General features: G+C 52.1%; 8 protein-coding genes across 8 annotated transcripts; 5 read left to right on the plus strand and 3 right to left on the minus strand.

Moving 5' to 3' along the window:
• Nucleotides 1-882: 882 nt before the first annotated feature.
• On the plus strand, nt 883-2,697 carry CC84DRAFT_1217282 (uncharacterized protein; the record flags this gene model as incomplete). The annotated part of the gene is made up of 1 exon (XM_018182876.1): nt 883-2,697. One exon carries the CDS (start codon nt 883-885, stop codon nt 2,695-2,697), a length of 1,815 nt encoding a protein of 604 aa, XP_018036365.1.
• Nucleotides 2,698-3,858: 1,161 nt separating this feature from the next.
• Nucleotides 3,859-6,001, minus strand: CC84DRAFT_1145809 (uncharacterized protein; the record flags this gene model as incomplete). The annotated part of the gene is made up of 4 exons (XM_018176528.1): nt 3,859-4,263; nt 4,330-4,793; nt 5,124-5,615; nt 5,665-6,001. The coding sequence occupies 4 exons, from the start codon at nt 5,999-6,001 to the stop codon at nt 3,859-3,861; spliced, it is 1,698 nt and encodes a 565-aa protein (XP_018036366.1).
• A 253-nt stretch (nt 6,002-6,254) lies between these two features.
• CC84DRAFT_1205641 (uncharacterized protein) lies at nt 6,255-7,964 on the plus strand. Its single transcript, XM_018181990.1, has 2 exons — nt 6,255-7,235; nt 7,293-7,964. Exons 1-2 carry the CDS (start codon nt 6,455-6,457, stop codon nt 7,874-7,876), a joined length of 1,365 nt encoding a protein of 454 aa, XP_018036367.1. The 5' UTR covers nt 6,255-6,454; the 3' UTR covers nt 7,877-7,964.
• A 477-nt stretch (nt 7,965-8,441) lies between these two features.
• CC84DRAFT_1176082 (uncharacterized protein) lies at nt 8,442-8,965 on the plus strand (the record flags this gene model as incomplete). Its single annotated transcript, XM_018180189.1, has 3 exons — nt 8,442-8,505; nt 8,570-8,676; nt 8,723-8,965. 3 exons carry the CDS (start codon nt 8,442-8,444, stop codon nt 8,963-8,965), a joined length of 414 nt encoding a protein of 137 aa, XP_018036368.1.
• A 1,291-nt stretch (nt 8,966-10,256) lies between these two features.
• On the minus strand, nt 10,257-10,987 carry CC84DRAFT_1217286 (uncharacterized protein; the record flags this gene model as incomplete). The annotated part of the gene is made up of 2 exons (XM_018182877.1): nt 10,257-10,871; nt 10,928-10,987. The coding sequence occupies 2 exons, from the start codon at nt 10,985-10,987 to the stop codon at nt 10,257-10,259; spliced, it is 675 nt and encodes a 224-aa protein (XP_018036369.1).
• Nucleotides 10,988-14,901: 3,914 nt separating this feature from the next.
• CC84DRAFT_1244884 (uncharacterized protein) lies at nt 14,902-16,707 on the minus strand (the record flags this gene model as incomplete). The annotated part of the gene is made up of 2 exons (XM_018184169.1): nt 14,902-16,329; nt 16,378-16,707. 2 exons carry the CDS (start codon nt 16,705-16,707, stop codon nt 14,902-14,904), a joined length of 1,758 nt encoding a protein of 585 aa, XP_018036370.1.
• A 4,999-nt stretch (nt 16,708-21,706) lies between these two features.
• CC84DRAFT_1244885 (uncharacterized protein) lies at nt 21,707-22,294 on the plus strand. Its single transcript, XM_018184170.1, has one exon. The coding sequence runs from the start codon at nt 21,717-21,719 to the stop codon at nt 22,203-22,205; it is 489 nt and encodes a 162-aa protein (XP_018036371.1). The 5' UTR covers nt 21,707-21,716; the 3' UTR covers nt 22,206-22,294.
• A 1,421-nt stretch (nt 22,295-23,715) lies between these two features.
• On the plus strand, nt 23,716-24,480 carry CC84DRAFT_1176087 (uncharacterized protein; the record flags this gene model as incomplete). Its single annotated transcript, XM_018180190.1, has 1 exon — nt 23,716-24,480. One exon carries the CDS (start codon nt 23,716-23,718, stop codon nt 24,478-24,480), a length of 765 nt encoding a protein of 254 aa, XP_018036372.1.
• Between the last annotated feature and the right edge of the window lie 342 nt (nt 24,481-24,822).

A 24,822-nucleotide genomic window follows, 5' to 3' on the forward strand; every position in this document is an offset into this window, starting at 1 on the left:
TTTAATTGTTCGAGCAGGACAATGATCAAAGAATGTACTGAGAACTCGAGACCTGACTCGCTTGAGTGTCAAGTAGCCCAATTCGACGGGCCATATAAAAAAGAACGTTCACCATCACAGTTGCCTAGTTTGTTCAGCCAATAGATCTATGATTAATACACCGAACGGTGAAACACTAGCCGAACCTGAGACCTATGGCACCTTCTGAATAAATGGAGGTCCTTATGGAGACTAGGAACTCGTAGATAATTATAGGAGAATAGTCAGGATTTCATTCATCATTATTGCCATTCTTGATGGATTATGAGGTCGGGGAAGGAAAGGATTTGGCATGCTAAAGAATACAGTGCAACTTCGTACAAGACCGTCAGTGCTCCTACCACATCCAGGGATATCCTAATGGTGATATATATCCGTGCACGTATCACCGTCTTAGAGATGCGCTCCGATCACAGATGAGACAACTATGGCCCAATTTACTTCGATTAGCACGCGAACAACACGAATCATGGGTTCATAGGTCCTTCTGGTGTTGGAAGTGATTCCAGGCATTATGAACTGTCATAATTGAGGTGAGATGATACCACTAGCCTTTGGAACACTCACAATCGGGTTTAAGCGTGAAAACAACATTGTATCTACACTAGAACGGGAAGTGAAAGTGCATTCAACTTCGCAAAATCCCAGTGTGGTCCCCAAGGGAGCCTCGATCGCGCTATCATGCCTATATAAAATCCTCCCTGGCAACAAAATATATACTAAACCACCCGGGAAGCAATCTCGCAACCCTAGAGTGATTATAACGTAAACAGCCCCTTAGACCATTCTCTTTGGTCGACTGAACGCCGACCGCACTCCTTCATCCGGCAGCCTACGACAAAGATGATCTCCGCCAACTTCCGTGACATTCAACACCGATTCTACGACAACCCTGGCTGGGCTCCTCAGCGCCGCGAGCTGGAGCTGGTCGCAACCCTTACTGAACGTCGTATTGACATGGGTAGTAAGAGTCCTGCGGACCACTTCTACCAGCTTTACTACGCACAACACAACAACGTACAAGAGATGCGACAAGCTCTGATCACTCCTTCAGATGATCCATTCGTATTTCGCTCCATTCTAGACGAGTTCGTCTTCACCGAGAATAGCATCGTAGAAGCCTGGAACATGTCCCGTTTAGGCGGTGTCACTGCACGCATCCCTGAGGCCGACATCCCCAACGACATCAAGAACTTTCCTCTTCGAAGCGCAGCGGACGATCTCCTCAGCCATGAAGGTCGCGCGTGGATTCCGCCAAATTTACCGCTTCATCGTCGCACCTTTGGAAACGGGCCATCCATTCCCTTATCCAGCGCTCCTCTCGACCAGTTCATGCGCCCAGAGCCCACAATGGCTCCACATACGGCACCTGCTCCCAAGCTCAGCGGTGCAGAGCTCAAGCATCATGAAAAAGAAAAGCCCTTGCCAAATCCCCTTACGATCGCAGCACGCATTGCTGGAAAAATGGCGTTTGCTGCAAACAAAGCGCAGATTGGAAGCCATAATTTGATCATGAACAATGCTCCAGCCGGCCTTCATACTTCCACGCAGAACCAAGTTCGGATCGCGCCCCTTTTTAACCCTACGGCTGCAGTAATGACCCCAACTGCAAGCAAGGCGCCGGTTGGCAGCCATCATTGGAGTACAGGCAATGCTTCAGCTGCTTCTAAGGATCATCCGCCGCACCAGGCACAGGTCGCACCCCCGGTTCCCGCTAAGCGCACGAATGCCTTTGTTAGGAAGGGCTCCCTTGTACGCAATCTACTACCTGTTCAAAAGGCCAGCCGTCAAAAGACGGGCCCACGCAAGACGAGCTCACGCACGACGAGCCCTCGAAAGGCGATCGAGTTGGATCCCGAGTCCAGCAGCGACGAGGACCGCTCGTTCCAGGGCTCCAAACGGGCCATTGCTCAGGGTCGCAAGAATGCCCGTGATGGCATTGTTCGTCGCTCTGGTCGTGCTCGAAAGCTCGTTTACGGTTCGCTAGATGAGGAAACCTTGAACGGCAATGGAGTTGATGTTAATGATAAAATTAACACTAGTGAGAAGATTTCCGAGATGGCCGGAATCGAGATGGTGTACTCGGATTCCGATAATCGAAGCGAGACTAGCGCAGGCCATGTCGATACCATGGATGGAGAGGGAAAGACTATTAATGGCAATATTCCACGGACTGAGCAAGATCTTGATGCTGTCGTTGACAAGGCTCGACAAAAATCGGAAGACTGTGAGGAGTCTGATAAGGACCTATCAGACGTCCCAGACGACCTGTCAGATATGGAGCTTGGAAATATGGGTTGCGGCTACATTCGCAACAGTGAGGATGATCAACAAGCTGCGGGCGATGCGGCTTCCGCTTCGTTCGGCTCTCCAGAGGTGTCGCATGTCTCAGCCCTATCGAACGATACAGACGAGCCCGACGATCATCACGAAGTCGACGTGACCCAGTCTGACGGCGAGGACTCTGAGGATGAGCATCCGGAAGACGAGAGCTCTGCTGACGAGTATGTGCATCATGCCGCCGCCGATGAGAACGCTTGTGTAGAGGACATATACGACTTTTCGTGGATCGATCACTCCGACGTGCCTACTAATGAGCCAGACAACGATTCTACCAGCGACTACGAGCCCGCCCCGAAGAAGCGTCGTCATCATTGAAGTTCTCCCATGGGTGCCCGCCAGCTCAAAACCCAGCGGCACCACGAAAGCCATGCCCTCACTGCTCTGTTCTCTTTCATTCTTTTTTCTTACTCAATGTCAATGTTGGGGTTTCTCTAGATTACGGAGAGACATGTTTTGGTGGAAACTGTATCGAGTCCGGTGTTGAATCTCGCGGCCTGTTCGTTGATATATGTACCATTATGGGTAGCTGCTACGGCTTATGAATGGAATAGGAGACCTTGTTATAGCTTGCGGAGTCTTCCTGAGTATGATACGCTTATGTATTTCCTAGTCGGGGGGAACACTGGGATCAAAGCCTACCACAGCTCATGAATGAAGTGACCAGCCTGAGTGAACATACAATGCATAGACCAGGTATACACGCCCCGCTCGTAGCTCACTACAGTCGTGAATTGAAATCCTCATTCTAGGATAACACACGATCCCCAGAACCCATAGCAGCTCGTGAATGAGACTCATATCCTGGACCAACACGCTACCCTCGAAACTTACTGCGACGCATGAGCATTCTGATCTATCCCTGCGCAATTCGTAGGGTCTTACCGAGTACGATCGACCTACGCATATGCCTAACCTGGGGTAACACACAGTTCTCACAGCTTTTGATGCGCTACTGTATCCAGTAGATACATCACCTTTCACACGTAATTCTCAAGACATCTTCGAAAGCACACACTGCATTGAGCTATAGTACATAAGAGCTAGTCCGAGCTACACTAGTCGGAGCAGCCAGGTGAACCCAAGACGCCGGCAAAAGAACACCAAAGCAACTGTATACAAGAGAACCACATAAGATCAGCGCTGCTACTGTTGGGCGAGTCAAACAGTGCAACTCACCCCAAGGGGAGTCAAACACTGTAACTCAACCCAGAATGCCGGCAAATAGAACATAAAGCTAACAAGGAAATAGCCTTGGGGCTGGTGGACGAGTCGAGCAGTGCCAACTCAACCCCATTGGGGGAGTCAGGCACTACAACTCTAACCCACCAGCCCAAACAGGACAGGATATCGATATATGCCGATATATCAAACTCCAGTTTCTGTGAAGTCAAGTCAGGGTCAAAAAAAGCCAGCATGTAGTGAAATGTCTTACCGAAGAGAAAGCCAAAGGCCAAGCTCTGTATGAGCGTCGCACTTCTACTGTTCGAAACCAGTGGCAATGGCGGTGTCGCTCCACCAGCCATGGTCGCGCCTCCACTGGGTGATCTGCTCGAGGTGGTCGCCGTACTCGGTCCACGTATCGGCATTAAAGTACAGCCATTGCTCTTTGGCCCAGCGGATATTCTCAGCCCAGTCGCTCATGTCCAGGGGGTCCGGGTCGGAGAGACGATGCAGCTCGCGGAAAGGAGCCTGCTCACGTGGGCCGTCGAAGCGCTCAGAACAGAATGCAGAAGCGAACATGTCCTCGCGGGTAACGCAGCCACTGTCAGCATACAGCCACACGTTGCGGTCGTGGATGACGATGCGATTGAAGTCGAGGACAGGAGCTGTGATCTGGACGGGAGCACGAGCCTCCAAGGCCCGCGCCTGGGCAAAGATGGCCTGGTCGATGACAGAATCATCATGGGTGCGTTCAAGAAGGGTGGGGTCGATAAGGTAGTCGGGGACGGTGGGCGCTGCGGCCGTGAGAGGCATCCCGGAAATGGGCACAGCATAGACGATAGGTGTGTATGGTCGGGTGGCCTTGGCGGCGCGCGGAGTCTTAGGCGTCTCCTTGTGAACAGCCTTTTGTGTGAGGATGCGGCCCTTCACGGCTGAGGCACGAACAGGTCGCTTGGGCTTGGGAGCGAGGAACTCGTCGCTAGTCTCGCCGGTGACATCTCCAAGGCTCTCCGAGTCGCTGGTGACGTTGCCAGTGAACTCGCTTTCGGCGGAAGACGCGCGGGCTGACTTGCGCTTCTTAGTGGGCGGCTCGTGCTCGTTGTTCTTATAAAGCGCGTCGATGTCCGAGTCTGACTCTTGCAGATAGCTCACCGCTTGAGTGGTGAGTCTACCGCTACGACGCTTCTCGCCGCTGGCTGCGGTGTCGAAGCGTGGAGCACTGAACTTAGCGTAGCTGCGCTTCTTTGGCGCTGCGAGACGCATGTCCAGGTCGGGTGTGTCGTAGTTGTGCGTATCGAAGTTGCGCATATCGTAGCTGCCAATAAAGTGACCCGTGAAGTGGCTCGCCGCGTCGCCCCAGCAGTTGCCGGTGAAGTTGCCGGGGATTTCGCCCACAAAGTCGCCCGAGAAGTCGCCCGTGAGGTGGTCCGTCTCTGAGCCGCGTATGCTGCCGGATGTGTTCGTCGTGCCAAAGTGAGGGTACTGAATCACGGGCGTCACGGGAGTGGCGGGAGTATCGGGGGTGGCAGCAGTGTCAGGTGTGACAGGTGCAGCGGGTGCAGCGGGAGGCTGTCGTTTACGAGTGGCGGCAGTGATAGCTTCGAGCGCTGCTAGGTGGCGGCCGAAGGCTTGCTTGTCGCAGTGAAATGGAGTGGGGGTCTGCGCTCCGCCAAGGTGATTGACCAGGTCAACAAAATCATCCGGAAAGAGCCAGGACTCGTCAGGGTGATTGACAGCGTAAAGGACGCAACGCGTGAGGTCAAGCGCGTCGTCACCTGAAGGGTGCTGCTTGACGCCTTGAGCGAGGTCACGGAACTCAATCGGTTCAGCGAAGAGATTCTTGAGCTTCTTAAAGCCTTTCTTGGGATGGCTGACACATGGCGTGCGGAAGCTGGACACATCTAGCGAGTCGGGATCGTGAATCGGCGCAGGGTCTAGGTGGACGTCGGTGTGTTGATGTTTACCGGCGGTCCATCCTTTGACCCCGTAAGCTCGCATAGAACACTGCATCATGACGCAAATGGAGTTCGCAGACATGACACGGTCATCGCGCATGGTGCGGTATGTGTTGACTGAGACTGATCAGTTGATGCGATGACAATGAGAACATCAACAACTTACGCATAAACGCAATCAACATGGCCTTGCCCCCATTCATCACAAAACGATCGACGACATCTACGCCCTTCAGCGAATGCGGGAGGTAGGCCAAGAGCTCGGCGGCAGTGGCATTGCCTAAGTGGAATGGCAGATTCCAGTGAGGACTCGTCTGGCCAAAGCAATCGTTGGCGACTCGTATGGTGCACTGAGCAGGAGTGTCGGATGCCTTGCTCGCCTTGTCGACCCTCTTGGTCTTGGAGACCTTGTCGTCGTTGGGGGACTTAGCTGACTGAGAAGCTTTCTTGCCTGACTTGCCTGACTGGCCTAAATTGGCAGCCTTCCTTGACTTTGCAGCCATAATGCTGGTACAACAGGTCAATTTGCGGTGAGTGCTTGTACCTTGTAATGTCGAGCAAGAGTGAAGTTTCTAAAGACGGTTGCAAGTAAGCGCTCCAAAAGGTTGTGAAATCCCAATTCAAAGTGAGTAGTTGAGAGTTTGAGAGCAAAAAGTGAAGAAAGCTTGTGCGGAGCTTCGACTTCACTAATTTCGTGTGGTTGATAGTGAAGTCGGCTCGGCGACAGAGCTCGCTCTTGTTGTTATTATGGCGACTATCGCGACCGCGTTGCCCGGGCCCGGGCCCGGGCGCGCTCAACTGTGCTCCTGCCAAATTTGAATTGTGTTTGTGTGCTGACAGCTGCATGCATTAACAGTACCCTTCTCTTGAGTGCAGACGCAACCTGGAACTACTATACTACCCATCGTTGACAGCTCCGCCGGGCTTTTCGCCAACTGCTCCTTTTGTCATCCGTAATGTCTCCGCTGGATATATCGGACTCTGAAAAAGGCATGTCTGTAGAGATCCTGACAAGGAATCTGCGCTTCCCCAACGCAAATGTTACCGCGATCGAGCTGCTCACTTTCCTCCCGGGCTGTCTCAACTCTCCAGACATAGTCTATCGCTTCGCATCAAACGGTATCTCGTTAGATGCCATCCTTTCCATCGTCAACACCAATCGTATGCTCGAGCAACAATGGACCGCGGAGTACTGCTACAGAACGGTGCGAAATGCTATGAGGCATGCTGGCCACAGCGACTGGACTCTCAAAAAGCACCTACAGTACTTCGCCGATAAGCTGCGTGGTTGGAATGCAACAAGCTTGAGTGTGAGTGGCTTCAGAGCCTCGTTGAGCATTTCTGACAAGCGCAAACCTGACGCCGATGTACGGTTTGCTCGTTTGGCGGATGGTGTCAAGCATATGCCGGATGGCGATGACGCGCTGGACTTGACAAGAATGATCCAGCACTGTGTCCAAAATCCGTCTGAAGAGTGGCTGTACCCTTCCAACTACGACATGTTGCTTGCGCACCTCGGAGGTCCGACGCACCCTGTTGCGGCAAACATGGATCGTCCGATCTTCGAGCGCTGGGAACATGTTATACCTCATGTACCTCGCAGGAATAGGCCATCTGAGCTAACTACACAACCGAAAAAGCGTGGACGCTCAGGTACGCCACAAACCGACGGGGAAGCACCCAGGCGGTCAGGTCGTCGAGGGCGCCCGTCACTTAAAAGGCGTGAGCTCCAAGAAGGTAAGTCATCTGTGGTAGATGAGTATTTCTAGTCACTAATTGTTCGTTTGATAATAGACTTCTTGGGAGCTGACGATAGCGGTATCGAAGACCAAGTCGAAGAGTTTGTGCCACCATCCACGCCGTGGGTGAAGCCGCCTGTCATTGGTCGTGCCGCGATGTCGTTCCAAGCTCTTCTATATGACTTCTCAGCACAGCCGTCACCCAAAACCGATGACACGTTTGACGCATACGCCTTCGGTTACGGCCCACGCACAATGGCGCCCTTTCGTCCACTTCATCTTATCACCATCAAGAGCCTGAAATTCGAGGACCTAAGCTGCTGGGCAGAGAACCTCCGGTGGGCTGCCGAGCAACATACCACTTTTGGTGAGACTGGGTGGACAGAGTGCCCAGAGCACATGGAGCGCATCGCTCAGTTTCGTTGCGAGCAAACCTGGGCATCCGCCGAACTTGTCATCTCCATCGAAGATCATCAACAAGAAGAGGAGGAAGATGCGGCTTGGTTGGAGGCAATGATTGAGGGCACACTGGCCTCGATGCGCAGGCGCGATGTCGACCCACATATAAGCATTCAGGGAGACATTGACGAAGAGTACTTCGATGCGGAAGGCAGGCTGAAGTTCAGACCGCGCCCATAGCCACGTCGCTGAGGGTATCACCAACCATACTGATCACGCAAGCAACCAGCTTATCAAGTTGCAATGTGCTATCGAATTTTGAAGGAGAGCGAAAGTGGTGTTTGCGCCGTTCTGAGAGGGTTGACGTTGTAGCCTGAGGTCCAAACAAAGTTTCCCCGCCCCTGCACCAACCTTCCCTCATCCGGCAAGCCTCGGCTACACCCTTCAGCAAGTGGCGACCATGAAACGGCGCTGCAACAGGCTCTCTATCTTCAAACACACTCTCGATCGTTTGACAGCTCCGGTAGTTTCTATTGCATGCGATAAGCCAATCATGATGAGGTGGAGGCGATCGTGCCAATCTTGTGGTGTGAGACGCGACAGGAAGCTTCGCTTCCGAGTCTCGATGACGGGCTGCATGAATCTCAATAGCGCTGGAACAAGATCACAGGCAGGTATATATTATGTTGCTCTCGTAGTCTTAGGGGAGGTAATCGCCATTTCTTTGCTCCATCGCGTCTTCTGCTGCGCAGCTACATTTCTGTCAATAATCTTTCTTGATAAACATCGTAATTAATTGCTCAAGATGCATGGCCTCAAGATGCTCGGCTCAGTCATTCTATTTGCGCTTTCCGTTGTTGCCCAGAAAGGTAATGCATACGGACAAATTTCTTATATCAAATAGTCATTCTAGAAATCTAATATCGTAAACAGCGTCATCCGTTACACCAGCCTCAGCGATGCCAGTAGTGACTATGATGTGGGGCGAATCCAAGCCCACGAACGCGGCCCTTGCAGCGTCAGCTGAGTCCGTCGGCAGTGTACGTGCCTCTCTTAACTTGACTACCATGAGCTAACGTGTTGTAGGCAATGGCGTCGCAAATCGCTACTGCCGCATCAAAGATGAACATGTCCGGCATGTCCATGGCCACTGGCACGACAAAGACGATGTCTGAGATGTCGGGGATGAGCATGACCAGCGTGAGCGGTATGAGTATGGGGACGGCCAGTGCTACAGGCATGATGATGGGAGGTGCCCCACAGGACGCAGCTTGGGGGGCAGGCATTTCAATGCTAATGATGGGGATGGGGGCTGCGTTAGTGGTGTAGACGGCACTTCATGGACACGAATCTGTTTGCAAAGTTTTGATGCATTTCCGTTTTGCTATGTACATGTTTGCATGCCCTGACCAAGCCCAGCGCACGACCCATTGCCATCAAACCCGTCCTTTCAGTCACACCTTTCGATGTCGCTATCTCCTTTGGATTGATTTCTGGGTAATCTTGTCCATGAGTGCGACAGAGTCACCCAGCGCTACTCCATATCAATGCTAGCATAATTACCGTAGTAATACCAGTGATCTGATCCTTAGGTTCAGCTCAGGTTTCTTAGCCCCACTCATGGCACAACGTGCAGTCAATGTCGCGCGGCCTGGGTCGCCGCGAGCAAGTGACGTGAGAGATGACGGGTTATTGGATTCGATCCTTCAAAACGCAGTGGTAGACAGAAGGGACTGTCGCATTTGATCTGTGTCAACGGCAGTCGGTTCTTGGGGCAACGATGGCGGTTGAATGCCCAAACTCTTGTTGCTAATAATGTTTCCGTTCACAGGACACGCTCGGGCAATGTTCTGCTGGAGTTTCAAGTGTTCAACGGGTGCACCTTCCGAGGCGTGTTGTAGCTGCGCCTGCCAATCTGGCTCTGCACCTGCCACCCGCCGCTTCTTGGAGATGTACGCATCTGAGTCCCGGCCAAAACCCGAGCTGGGATTGTCGCAACCAAGTTCTTGTGGGGTTGTTTCAAAGATATGCTAAGCTTTTGGCCCGAGAAGGACGGTGTGTGTGTGGAAGTGGCCAACTGATACGATCGGTGCAAGGCGACTGATAGCCAAAAGACATTACGGTAAAGGATGCGTGGGCCAAGGGAACATTGGATTTACGTTGAATATCGTATAAGGTCTCAGGCTGCGGGTGCAACGGGTGTGAGTGCTGATGAGTCATGTGATCTTGTCTCGCCCGCGGGCTCAGGCCACACCCCGAAGATCCTTGTGCGTGGGAAATACCTAAGTAGTGCTTGAGATGGATCAGTGTGAAATATGACAATTATATTCATTACGAGGAAAGTTTGCGGTGAGAATATGGACGGGCTCACAAGTCTTGCTCCATTTTGCGACCATGCGCTGGGTTCGAGCCATTCAGAAAACGAAAAGATTGCAAGTCCAAGAGAATCTCATACGCCTGATATCATGCAGCCTTGCAATTGGTGGGCCGTTCGACCGTTCCAATGCTCCGAATTCTCTTATCCTTGCGCACCAGAACGCTCTCAAGTCTTCCCAAAATGCCGAACTGCATGACTCTTCTGTACCCATAGTAATCTGCTTGTCCGAAGTGACCGCCGAAGCTAAAGTTCTGGGCGAGGGCAGCGCTGTCGGTTATCGAACGCAGGCCTTTCATTCTTTTCGATGGTTTCCTGCATCTTGCGAAACCGTTTTTCCACACTTTGTGAAAGGTCGTTCGGGGCTGCCACGTATTTATTGACGGTTGCGGACGTCGGCACCGTTGGCGCGTTGAAATTTTCCGGATATCTTGCGGTCTTTGCTTCCTTCGCCCAGCGTTCTTTTTGTTCGAGGGTCCCAGCCGGCATCTCGTCATCCTCACCCCAGTAATTCAATGGCACAAGCTGCGCCGCCACGTCGTGAGTCTTTAGGTCGATCTCTGCAGGCCGCATGAGCAGCGATCTGGAGGCATCATCGCCAGGCGGTACGACCCATGCGTTGCGCTGCTGCTCACCCTGTAGCCACTCGGCATGCCACTCGCTCAGGTCAACCCGGTTCTTCTCTCTTATCTCTCGACGGAGCGACAAAATAATCTTGAGGGCCTCGGGATCGAATGCTGCAAGTGCTTCATCGCTGAGATTCCCTTGCTGGAGGAAGCGCAGGAAGGTCTGTGGCTCGGCTGAGCCGGGTGGCAGTTGACGGAGGACTTTCTCGTCCTTGTCTATCACACCCCATATAAACTGTGAAATGTTAGTTTCACCATTTTTATGTTGCTTCATTGCGCGGTCCGCATTACTTCATGATCCCGCTCCGCTTGAAGTCGCTCTTCCTCCGTCCGACACCGAAAGACTGACATTATCGACGTCTGCGTGTTGCAAATTTGAGTTCGAGCAAGCCTTGGGGCAACTCATATCTGTCGAAAAGTAATAAGCCGCTTCTTGAGAGCATATGAAAGCGGGTAGGACAAACACCCAGAAGTTGTTTCATTTCCTGGCTGTTGGTGTCTTGGTGAAGGCAGCTAACAGTCATCTTGTTTGCTGCAAGCCATTATTTCTCTCACCAAGACGACATGGCTCCGATTTTACCACATAATGTTCCTGGAAGAAGGTCATTGATTAGTGGCTATAGTGGGTCCGTTGGTGAACGAGACAATGCTTAGCCATGGTTTCCTTCACCTTAGCGTGTGACCTTCCTTTTCCGCGGGGCTTAGGGCAACTCCCAAGTTTTGGGCTGCGAAATCTGCATCTCCGTGTACGCTCTGCAACATGACATGTAGCTTGGATCAGGGCAGCATGTCCGGCGTAGATTGAGCGAATAAATTGCAGTTTTACGAATTCAAAATGAAGCGCATACCAAGGAAGACTGGTGGACTCATGACTACATTACCGGCAACCATGCAAGCGATCTTTCGCTTGTTCTTCAACGACTCCGGGATCCACACATGGACGACATACAATAGTTATCTAGACTTCATTTAATTTCGAACCTGTTCGAGCGGTAACCTGCTGCGGAACTAGACGTATTCTGTCAAAAGACTGTCTGTACATGTCATACCCTTGAACCTGTTCTACGAGGTGTCTGTTCCCTCTTGCATCGGAGCGCTCTGATCTTAGTATATAAAATACCATCGAAACGGATAACCGCTCAAGTTCGATCTTGCGATATCGCCCCGAGTTTATGGCTGCATATGCATGGCAGAAGACCAGGGCGCTCTCTCAAAGTCCCGATGCCCTCCATGGTCCAGTGAATCTGTCTTTGACCCGGGTGCTGCGCATATTCGATCGCCTGATATACCACAACACAATCGGCACAGTCCGCCCGACCGGCGACCGGCGAATGTAGTCCAGGTGAAGTTCGCGCAACAAAATGCGTCCATTCGTGTCAAGCTTGTCTCTCAGGATCTTCTTCACGTGGAATTCAATGTCGCAACAAGGCTCGCCGTTCACGAACGGCGACCGTGCATATCTGACCGCGCAAGCGAGAGGAATGAAGTTAGTCGGGCCCAGCATCGAGAACTTGTCCCCGGTCAATTGTGTAGAAGACCAAAAGTGGCCCTCAAGCTCAAAGTCTTGTCATTGTTGCGCGAGCGTGAGAAGTTGAACCAAGTCTCTAATTGAAGCTGTGACAACACATGAGCATCCGGATCGTACTGACTGAAGGATGAGGACAATCACCAAGGGATCTGCAGTGAAGCGCTGGCTTACTTTAGACAGCCAAGGTGCATTGTTTCCCGTAAGGAAGTCACTGGCAGGCGGATAATCCAGTCTTCGCACCTGAGTGATATGCCTTTGGAGATGTTTCGAAGGCCTTGATCGCTCTCGCCCTGCCGAATGGCTTCGCCTTGCTGGAGGCTGTATAGCCTCACCGGCATAAAGGCTGCTTGGCAAAGCTGTTATATCTTGTCGCTTCAATCCTAATATAGAATAAGATGATGCGGTGATGAATCAAGATCGGAAACCTTGAACCGTGAGGATTGCTCCCGACCATCATTTAGCAATGGTTCCTCGCGCGCATTGATTTATGAGGCTGGCGCAGTATGTCTAGGACCACTAGTCGCGTTGCTCAGCATCTAAGAGAAGTCTACTAAATTCGGGGATTGCAAGATCGTCGTCTACAAAGGTTTTGTGTTGAAAAATCTTCCGTTGGTGATAGTTTCTGGGACTGAAGCGGTGGCATTATATGGTTTTGCTGGGAGGTAGCCGAGATATGGTGATGTCTGGTCGGACATGATCTTACTGGTATTCTGCGTCTGAATACTTGCCGAAACGGGAGTGGGGAAACAAGTAAAACCCTGAGTAGAGGAGTAATGGATCCCCGTGTAATATCTGCTTGACCGTGAAAAGGGAGTTTGTACGAAAAGACTTTAATGGAAATAATGATAGAAAAGGAAGACCAACTCTGAGAAAGTCGTTGAACCTATACGGAAGGCCCAACAAATCGTCAATACAGCGCGCGATCAAGCAAAACAGAGAACGTGGTGTGTTCGGTAAGCAGTGTCCAAACTTTGGTTCATGATGATCACAAACTCCAAACAGCACAACAATGTAGGCACAAACGTGGAACATCGCTTTTTATCCCAACTCCCTACACCAATCAAACCGAAATTGCAAGGGATTTTTCCGTCAGTGGAACATGCGAAGAGCTGGTATGGATCTGAATCTCGTCAAGATACGCAAGTTTCAGCTCCGTCTCAAACCCTGGGATTTTAAGGGCGCATCTAATTCCAATGAGGAGCGTGACAGTAGTACGAGTACCTGCCACGCATCATCCAGAGTATATATACAGTTGTTAGGTGTGCCCAGAGATCGGAACAATCTTTCAGTGATACTCGACGTGTCAACTTTCGGCGGCATGTGCTCGTTATGCGCAGAGATAGCGCTGTAATCCATCGAGTGGTCCAAGTCCCAAGCATGTCAAGTGACACGGTCCTGCTATAACAAAAAAATGTCGTTGGCCACTCCGCCAGCAACTCACCAGGCTTGAGGGCCACCGTCACTGACGTCCAATGCTTCCAGCAACCGGTGACGGGTTATTCTTGCGATACAGCCACTACGCTGCTCCATAAGTCAGGCTCTGCGGATATTATTATATCCTGTGTCCGGAGTGTCGTATTTAGGCGGCACTCGCGTTGTTGGCTTATAAGACATTGTGCTTGCGGTACAGGGAAACGAGACGCCTGGCCATTAGATTCATGCTGGGGATGTGGCAGGACAAGCTGCCCAGCAGCCATCACATGGGCTGCTGAAATATGATGCTACTCTATACATACAAAGTCGTGTCGCGATCAACTCTCCACATATGTCCAACGGAGAGATGAACCTACCAGTCGTCGGCATGATCACCTAACCGGATATGTCACTTAGTGCCTGCCGCTCTTGGCGGTATAGGGCCGCAGCCATGGTCCGGGGACTAAGACATGCGGCATGGCGTGTAAAGTAAATCTAGGCGTGGGTTCGATGTCCTGGCACTGTTGAGAAGAGAATAGGGAATGGCGCGGCCGACCACGATCGTGCACTTTCGTTGTGGTCATCGCCTAGGTGACCACCTTACCTTACCTAATACGGCTAAATCGTTGCTGGGGTCATTCACCTAATTGGTCATGGGGCTTCCATGCGCTTTGAAGCGATCAGATACAGGCATGTTTTGCAGACTTTGCGATATGCGTGTTTGAAATTCCATTTCATTGGTCACCCACCGAAGCAGTAGTATCGTCAAAGTTTGGTCGACAGCAGGACTCAGACTGGCATACACAATTCACGAGGAAAATAGCAATTTGCTTCATTGGAGTGTTTTTCAGGTTATGCAAGTGGTGTTCACTACAAAGGAGAGCTTACAGCTGCGAAATGGGGGATCGAATTGCGAAGAGTGATGAACCCAAGTGCTACCAAATAACGCCTCAAGTCGGTAGCCATTCGCCGTGACTGAAAAAGCCTTAACCATCCTTAGAGAAACTCCATGAAGATATTAAATCCATCGACAATCCTCGCTGATTGTGCTGGGGATCTCCAGTAGCCAAGTCATCTGCCAGTGTTGTTTGCCAGCAGGAAAGCAAAATCCACCTTCGCCATCGCTATGCATGCAACTATTGTACAATCGCGAAAGAAAAGAAAAGAAACAAACCCCATTCAATGCCCCAATCATATGCCGAGAGGTCGTGACTTAGACTCCCGAAGAAAGAAGTTGAGAAAGGCGCAGAAGCTCTTAGGGACGAGCCGAAAGTCTCTTGTCTTGTCTGGACCGTCCCCATTCCGCTGCGAGAGGTACCCAGAATCAAGAGGAACCACGCTGCTGGCCAGGGTGATCAGCCTGCCAGTTCTCAAAGACCCAGACGCCGGTGGCCTTGACCAATCGATCCAACTCAACCAGGTCTAGATTGGGCTTGGAGAAGTTCAGGGACGCCATGAGGTCATAGTGCTCAGGACAACCCATCCAGTCAATTCGGCGCTGGAAGGCTTTCTGCGCAAATTCGATCCTACGACGGAGTGCCACGCCTATGCGCTGACCTGGGAAGAGTGTAGGCAAGTCGCGGATGAGGTGCAAGTTTTGCACAGACAAGTCGACACGAAGCTTCCGGTTGAGTTCTGCGACGAGCTCGTCGCGCAAGCAGTTGATAATTACGTTGTAGTGGTGGCGGAAAGTGAAATTGGTCTGGCGGCCGGTAGTGCTAGTCGCAACGCGGTAGACGAGTGCACCCTGGGAGTAGTCGTCGGGATTTGGCTTACGGGCGTCACGGATCAGGTCGCTTGCAGGCTTCTCGAAGAGATATTCGCCGACGGGAGACCACTTGGACTTGAGGTCGCCATTGACGGGCTGGGAGACTACAGCAGCCTGAGCGGGCTGAACAATCACCGAAGCCTGGGCGGGCTGGGGAAAGACAGGAGCCTGAGCGGGTGGGAGGTTTGCGGAGGCAAAGGCCTGCTGGAGCTTGACCTTCTTGCGGGGCGGCATTGGGGATGACGTCGATGGCGGCGTGGCATAATCGTAATCAGCATCTGCAGATGTGAATGGAGGTCTATGGAAAGTTGATGTCTTCCGGCCGATCCCAAAATTGTAGAAGTTTTTCTGCTTACATTCATCCGCAGCCCTATTCAAAGCCTCCATCGATGGAAGTGTAAGCTTACGCACGAGTGCGACCTGGAACTCATGCTGCAACTGCTCCTGACCTCCTAAAGGTGCAGACGGTGTGAGGTCACGCTCCCCTGACAACTGCTCCTCGGTAGGCAAGTACGTCGGGCCGGTATGGAAGAAGCCAGTGGCCGGCAGGGCCGGGTCAGACGGCAGCTCCTGATGCAGAACCCGATTGGCATCTGCGAAGACGTTGTTAACCCCAAATTCACGATCGAAATCGAAGATATCAGATTCCGGTACGCCATACTGGGGAATGAGATTTGTAGGTGCAGTGGCACGACCGCCGGATAAGCCTCGTTGTGATGGAAGGCCGACGTCGAAGGGGATCTCGTTGTATAGGTCCTGCGCACACGTCGGGGCAGCAGTGGTTGAGAAGTGCACGCGGTGGTTGGAAGGCACAATCTCATTGCCAGGCAGGTTGTCCTCGCGCTCTGGCGCCGTGGAGCCCCAAGGGCCATGGCGGACAGTCAAACCGTATGTGGGGAATAAGCCCGCATTGTTGTAATATAGTTGCATGCGGGCACCGAGACCCGTCATAGTAACGCCGAATATAGGCGACGCAAATCGATCCTGGTGAAGGTTAGGAGAGGTATAGGGACCAAAATTGGAAACAATTACCTGAGACGGGGCGATCACAGACGCTGGGGACACGACTTTGTTGTATGCCTGAAGACATGATGCGGGCTCCGCATACTCTGTAGATGCAGGCAGGTGGGCGGAAAGTTCGCCTTCTTGGAAATGGCGCCGGTCAATCAGCAGATTACGGTTCGTGAAGGCTCCCGCATGTGTAACAGCGCGGTTGTTGCCCATCTCCTGTGAACCCATACCCCCAGCCGAAGCAGTCTGGTCGGGGAACTCAGGTGATACAGGATCGGAGCTCATAGTAAGCAGGGCGGGACGGGTGGACGGCGGAGGAGAAGGCCCACGGGAGGAGCGACGCGAAGCCATAGTTGCAGTGTTATCGCACGTGTGTTTGGTCGGCCTTACGAGGTAAAGCGGGTGGTGGGAGTGGTGATATCGAAGCCTGGTGTGTTAAGTGGGTATTAATGAGGTGGTGTTTATATAGAGCGCGCTGCTGCTCCTGCCGCGGCGACGGGAGGTTTACGGGTGTAAAGAAGGTTGCGTGAGTGAATCCCCAGCCACCTCGCTATACTGCAGTGAAAGTAATTTTGCTGCTTCTAGATGAGCCTGGAAAGCGTTTAACTTGCCATTGAGGTATGATGGGTTCCTTTCCTTTGCCTGAACGCCAGTCGCGGTCGCGTCAACACACCAAGTATCGCCTCATACGCTGAAAGCGGGCAGTGCGTGACCAAAGTCTATCCTGGAAACATCTTTCCGCACATTCTGCAATTGTCCGACCAGAGAAAACTCCAGCCGAGCCGTTGGCGCTCACTGACTAGAGCTGAGTCCATTAACCCGCGCTTCTCACCCATCTCATATTGATACCGTAAACCTTCGGGTCGTATGCCATACTCTGGTCCTCTTGAGCAGAAGAAGGCCGGTAGAACTGACCACAAGTACATTAGCAAGAAGCAGGCCATGGTCACAAGCAGTGGCAATAATCTGCTGTACTTTCAGCTACGTTAATACACAATTCCGCCATATCGGTTTGCTAAAGCAACCAACAGGACACAGACATTGTTTCTTCCCCAGACCATCGTCGCATCGGATTCTAGCTTTTGAACTACAAGCTCTCTTTCCCGCACCAGTGACCCAACCTCCTTGGGTTTACGGCGGCACGAGTGTAACGATCGCCATGGAATGGCGACCCCGCCCGATGATCATGGATGCAAACATTACCACAGGCGCCCGGAACAGGAGCTTTCGGTGATGCTGTAGCAACGCAAGATGAAGGAGAGATGTAGTGCTCCAGCGTCCGATGTTGGTTCAGCTCGGCTCCGTGATACCGAGGGCAAGCGCGTTGAGCTAGGTTTCCGGCTTGCGCCAGCGCTGGCACTCAAAACCACGACCATAGAGCCAAGCAACCGTTTCCCCGTCTTGGACACATGAAGGGGCGTGGAGATGAGCAGAGGATTGCGGCGCATTCATCGCACGGCCGCGCGAACTGGCGGCAATTGGATTCCCTCTCTGAGCATGCAGAAGTTCCAGTCTTGTAATCGAGAGCGCCATTCTTGGCGGTTCCCACTTGGCTAATAGACGGACGTTCCACTCTTCTCTGGTCGACCGCATTGGACAATTTGGCGATTTCTATACTGTTGACTGTCACCTGTATGGTGGCGTTCTCATATCCGCTGGTACGACAGTAACAGAACTTCAGGTCTCCTTAATCTGGGAGAGACAATACTTTACGAGCGGCGGTTGCACTGCACGATACATTCTTCAGTATCTGTCTTCAAAGCGCCACGTTAATACTGGAGCTCAAGGATTTCTCTTGCCTGCTGCACAACATGCCCTGCATCTGCTCGCCAAGTACTATATGTGTTCTGGGATTGGTGCATCATGTCAAAGTTAAATTTTCCGTCAACCTGATCGTAAACCCCGTTGAAGCGCCACGCAAACAACAACACCTTAGTGTGCGTCCAAAGCCAGTAAGCTCCGCTTTGGGAAAAGCTATAAATATGTGAGCACTTGCAAAGAATGATGTCGCAAGCGGCGGGACAGACCGACGATGGCGTCGTGCGGCTTGCAAAGTTTGTAGGCGAGCTGCGAAGTCGTGCTCTGGGGAGGACCGAACAACAACCAACATTTAAAGCCAACTCTTTGTTTGTCGAATTTTTTAGAACCGTCGAGAGTAGGCTGCGGAAAGTCTCGGAGGCGCTCTGGCCTCAGCGAGTAATCGGAAGAGCATGGCGCAATTAACGGTCTCGCGCGGGCCTTTGTTGCTGAATTGCTTGGGCGTAAACACGTAAAAAGCTTGCGGATCGCGATATGACGTTCGAAGGCAAAGCTTGTCTTGAGTTCTGGGGCAAGGGGGTTGAGCCGTGTTCGAGGGAGGCCCTGGCTGACGCTCTGGCCGTCCTGCTTCATCCAGTCTACCCTTGCTGAACCACGCCATGGTCCGCTAAGAGCTACGTGAGATGCAAACCACAGCCACAAACGTTTATACAGGCTTTATGAGTCCGAATGTCAATCTAGAAAGAGGCAGGATGGCTGGATCAATCTGCGCTGTCCCTCACGCGCGGAGGAGCTACATCCATCTCACCAGGTTGATGTCCGAAAAGGAACCAAAAAAACCAAAAAAAACCTGGATTAGGCCCGCAATCGAATCTGCTCATTTATTGGCGCGAATTTGACACGCAATTGTGTGCTGAGTGCATGGGAACGCAGTCGTTTGTCTGAATGCACAAGGGATCAGCCAGGGCTTCATAGTGGCTAGCAATCCTCTCATCCTTCTACAAATTAGACACTAAGGAACTCGAATTTGAAATGGATAAAGTCTCTGCTGTTAATAATATATCACCCATCTACTCAAGTCCCTTCTTAAGATCCATGTTTGCGATGCGTATAAACAAGTTTCCGGAGAAACCCCACGCCTCCGGGTTTGTTTTGTGACTTGGTAATCTCACGTCCATACTAGCAAAAGATTCGACCCAAGGACGTAATCTTGAAGGCGACGCTTGTCGAATATGTGTACAGGGATCTGTATTTTCGCACCAAACACTGTCTGGATTCGCCACGAAGGTTACACGTACTATTTGCTTCCAAAACTGTCGGTATTCGACTCGATTTCGCTCTCGAGGAAGGGTATCTCAACAGGAACCTGGATGTCGAGGACCTCGAGCCGTTCACGTACGTACAACCTTTGCCCTCGAATCCTTGGCGCCGCGTATCACTGCCGCTCTTTTTACGGCTCGTATTCCACCCCTAATCTCAGCTGAGGAAGGAATGTCACTTGGACTCGACATCTTCTCTTCTATTGCATATGCCGGCGGATGAATTAGTGTCGCAGTTCAATCTACGTTACTATCGATCCTATTCGGACCGAGTTCTCATGGACTCCTGAGGATCGCGACAATCGTTATAATTCAGCTACTGAATTAGGAAACTCTGAATAAGTCAACTCCCCTGACGATCGCCTCACTATGGCTATATAGTTCAGTTAGAACCACAGTAATACAACTTCAGTGAACCTTCAATATTTCCATTGCACGATACCTACGGTCCTAAACCGTCACAATTAGGCATTCCGCAAGATTTACTCGATTTAATTACCTGAGAAGAAGAGGTTTCCTTGCATTCTATCACGACTGTGGCGTCACAATTCCAACCATATAACCAAATAGGGCTCAACCAGGCCTGTTCGCGCTGTAGGCGCCAGACCTTGCTAGTATATAAGGGCGTCCCCGGGTACTCAGCGTCGCGAGGTCTAATCGCTGAAGCTTAGCGAACTTTTTGATTTCTTAAAGAATTCAGGTCTCTTCCACACTGCGCAGGCTCCGTAGCATAGCCCATCTACGCCGATTCCGGAACAGACCTAGAGTGGTCGGTTCAGGCCGTTCCCTTCCATCAACTTTAACTTCATACAGGACGACCTCTCGAACACGCAGACCCATTGGCGCCAACGACTCACACCACTCGATTCCAGGAGCTTGCTTCTGCTCCTCTATCCAAGAGCGCGTCTTGATGTGGGTGGTAACGCAAGCATTACCCCAAAAGAAAATCTTCCACTTTCTCAAGGCCAGCAGTCTCCACTCATTCGGATTTCTGAGATGTGACGCCAGCGAAACTCGACGGCCGGCCAATTCAATTTTTTCACATTTCATTCTCTCTTTCTCTGGCAATCACGCCCTTGCATGCAGATGTGCCTCTTCAACTGAACAGGAGATGCATAAACAGCCCTTCCACATGTTTCTCTTTTCCCAAAGGACAAGCATCCAGCATCAAATCCCTATGTTTTCAAGAGCGGGAGAAAGGTTTGCAGCATTTTCAGCATGTTCAAACTCCACGGAATTGCATAACCGACGCCTGTTCTGCATAAGAAACAGGATCTTGGGATGGTGCACTTCCTACATTTCAGTTTTCTCGGATAGATTGGAATACAACTTGTTGCATAGCATTGATAATTCGCCGTTCAATGCTATGTGAATGTGTAAAGCTATACTCTTCTGGGAGTTACTCACCTCACCGCAGATGTGGTCCAACATATATCGCCCGTGTGCAAAGTCCCTTCTTCGTTATACTAGGTGTGATATCAGCTGGAACAAAAGATTGCAATTCTAGCATCAAAGCAAGAAATCTCTCATTTGACAATCACACTCAGAAGTTCCGGAATCGAGCAATCTGCGATTCTATCAAACCGCTTGTTTACTAGGTGTGAGTCGTGTCTCCACCGCGCTTTATCAGGATTGCTCAGCATCGCTGGAGAACGTCTTCGGCAAAGAAAGCAGTTCTAAAACCCAAGATCGCAAACACTGATACTGCCCAAGAAAGAGAACGCTGCCTTGACTGTGGAGGCTTATCCAGTGTCGAGGTCGCGTCCCTCAAAAAGGCGCATTACCGTACGAGAGGCCCTAACTAGTACGACCCAGAAGTGACCATACTGTGCGTGTGGGGCCCGCCGTGTCTGGTAATGGTATCTGCTATTCGCTATCCATGGCCTGTTGGTCGACGCGCTCATTGTACCGTTGTGGGACCCGAACATCGAGCCACAGACTCGAAACGCTTAGGAAATCAGGCGGAAGGTGGGATGGATACATCACAAGGAAGGCACGCTGGAAGTGGGCAGAGTTCACGAAGGTGTGGTTCGTTGTACTATGGAAGAATTGCGAGCCAGAGCATGATAAGAAGAAAGCAGACTATGCCGAGCAGTCTGTGGATGAAAATCGGCAGCAAGCATACTCCCTCCGCGAGCACGCATCTAGATCGGAATGCGGCTGGAACGCCATGGAGAGATGCCGGCCTTGAACTACGCTGCCCAATTCTAAGGTTTGGGCGCCATCGTCGCTCCGCGGGATCCAACCAGCATCCTAGCGCATCCAATACTTTCATGCCATACAATGGATGCAGCCAGTCATCTCAAAATTATTTTCCGCCTAATGTCACCACTTAGGAGTACCGCAGAACCCCCAAAGTCCGCGAGCCAAGGAACCGATTCGGCCGGAAAGACTTACGTGCCTTGTCGCGATGCAAGCAAGACAGGCAACGGCGAGCTGACTTCCTCTAACACATTGGGCTCAAAACGCTCCGCCTTCTGCAACTCCGTTTTCTGGAAACCACGGAGCTCGCTGAGATGCACATCGATGAAGGACGCGTCACGCTCCCGGCGCTGGCGGTTAACCTCTTCGATACGAAGCTGCTGGTCATCGGCGCGGTTGCGAGATGAGAATAGCGCGAAGATTCGGCGGGGAGATGAAGCGATGGCGGGGCCCTGCTTCGTCATGCGACAGATTCGATCGTACAGGTCAATCATCCAACCCTTTGGCATGGCGATGATGATAATGATCAGGATGACGAGCAAAGCCAAGATGAGCAGGGGCACCCATTGAATCTGGATGCCGGGATTCCGGGTGGTATCTACATTTGCTGCGCTGTTGCTTGCCGAGACGAGATGGAGTGTGCTGTTCAGCGGAGCCATGCTGGGTGGCTCGGTTGAGGGGTTGATGGAAAGTAAAGTTTGGTCTGGGGAACGAACCCAAGGGAAAAAACCTGGAGATATAAAATTGCATAGATGGCTACTACACAGGGGAGGTGAAAGAATTGTGTATCTACAAGACATGGCCTAAACGAGGCGGGGTGGTATGGAGTGGACATTGTTAGAAGACAATCGTGAAAACAGACGCAGCTCTGTGGAAGCCAGTAAGGCATAAAAAGAAAGGTGGCGTAGAGGGCCTGCAACTGATGACCGCGAGGAAGGCCTAGTGTTCGAGATTATCGAGCACGTCGTCTGGGTGACGGAGCGCAGGCGCAGTAATACTAGCGGAACGAGCACGATCTTGCGAGCGGACAGTGGCTGAAGCACGGCGTGCTGCCGGTTTCGAACTGCGAGCAGTTCGAATTGGCGATTTTGCAGGCGCTGAAGTGGGGGCAGTCTCTGTTGCTTTTTCCGTACCAGTATCGGCCGCCTTCTTTGCCCGTCATTCCTCCTCCTTGGCTATTCTGAGCTGCCTTCTCTTCTCAATCTTCTCGAGTTTCTCGTCACTCAACTCCTTCTTTGGTTTTTCGCCTGCTGTTTCGTTCTTGGTGTGGTCGCGAGTTATCCGATGGGCGAGACTGGCGGCCTTTAAGCTAGCAGCACGCGCCTTCGCCTAGAGCAAGGCGATATAGGTATCGATCTCTTTAGGTGACAGCCTAGAAATTTCTATCCTGGAAGGTTCAAATGTGCGAAGGTCATCTTTTGGCTCCGCGCTGCTCCGCTGGAGGCCTTGTGAAGCTTGAGCTCCTTTAGTCCCGCTAGCGAACTTGCGCTTCTCAGCACGCGTTAAGCGCGATTTGAAAGGAGCCGATGTGTCCGTAGCAGGAAAGTCTCTGGCGGCAATCTTAATAATGTCTTCGAGCGTGATGGTCGGCCAAGATCTAGGCGTGTTGTGCAAGGGCGAGGGTTTGAAAGTGAGGACAACGACGACGACCTGAGCAACTCGACTATCTAACGTGAGCGAACGACAAAGAGGTAGATCGGAACGGATTAGTGGGCGCCATCAGGCATCAATTCATTGTAGAGCCGTGGTCTCCATTGTTACAGATCCAAAGGTCAAGGGTTCGATCTCGCATGCCTGAAACAAGAGTGCAGCCTTCAAAGGTCAGGACCCGGTGTGGAGGCGTCAAGCAGTGGCTGGAGCGACTCCAGCGACGATGAACACGCAAAGACCAGTGTTGAAGTGAGGCTGGATGTTGAGAATGACGCGGGACGGCTCCGGCTTGGCAACGGCGCTTCCCCGCGAACGTCGATTCATTCACATGCCAGTGGCGCCAGCCCATTCATCGGTATGTTGCGGACATGATACACACCCAGCCGCCTTGCCAGCCAACTCGTGCGGAACGCAGCGCATAGCTGACAAGATGGGCATCTTGACGAACCCGCTGCATCTGCTCGGTCCTCCTCTGCTCTTCCTTGTCTCCTTCCCGCTCGCCATCTTCGCGGCAATCACGACGGGCATTGCGCTTTCCCTTCTTACTGTGCGTGTCTCCATCGTCTACTTCGAGCTCGGCGTCGCTCTCTTACACGCGTACCTCTATCCTGAGCCACCAAAGGTTGCATCCAGACGCGTCGTCCCGCCTGTATCCCCGCCGCGCTTTCGCCGTACCAGCACGTCCTCGGACAGCGCCGCGCCTGCTGTGCGACTCTATACAAAGAGCGGCTCCTCGGCATCACTTGTCAATGTCAATCGGATGGCAAACGCTCGCGACTTCGAAGGCGTCGGCGGATGGCGCTACTACGAGGGCGAGGAGGAGGAAGCCATTTGGATGGGCATGAACAAGAGGCTGGAACTACCTCTGGCTATACCGCCGGGGAGACGCCACCAGAGGAGGCATACTGGCGAGGACCAGCGTTGGATCGGCAGCCCCGAAGTGTTGCGAATGAGCCCGTTGCAGAGCCGAATGCGAACACCCCAGCGTACGCCGCGCACCGTTGGCCTAGAAGATGACTACGGCGACGAGTACTTTCCGCCGCAACCCATTTTGAGGCCCCTTAGTACGGCAATGGAACCGCTCAGCCTGAGCTCTCAGCATTCGAGGCGCGCTAGCGTTATAAGCATGAGTGGAAGCAGCAGCAACACGTCGGGCAGCTCGAGCCCAGAATCCCACAAGCAGCTGGGCGATTGAAACATTATTAGATGTCTTGGAAATTCATCCCATGGTATCAGGCAGCGCTGTGGATGGGAATTGGGCAACACGGACAGCCATCTGGAAGCTCTCAACTGGCTGCTTTTGTTGCACAATATCAGCTCATGAAAACGCAGGCGTGATGCGCATGACGGGGCACACTTTCTGTCGGATGACCCCACATTCGCGGCCCTCTTTGCAATAGTCTGGTTCTTGGGTTGGTTGTCGCTGATAGTATGACGCAGCACAGGGTAGTAGTGGTGTGCCGGAAAAGGACACCCGCTCGTGCAAGAGCTGGAGTGCCGTGGTCACGCTATTGCTTACGTCCAACCAATGTGTATG

The sequence above is a fragment of the Paraphaeosphaeria sporulosa genome (assembly GCF_001642045.1).
Source record: "Paraphaeosphaeria sporulosa strain AP3s5-JAC2a unplaced genomic scaffold CC84scaffold_5, whole genome shotgun sequence".
Lineage (NCBI taxonomy): Eukaryota > Fungi > Ascomycota > Dothideomycetes > Pleosporales > Didymosphaeriaceae > Paraphaeosphaeria > Paraphaeosphaeria sporulosa.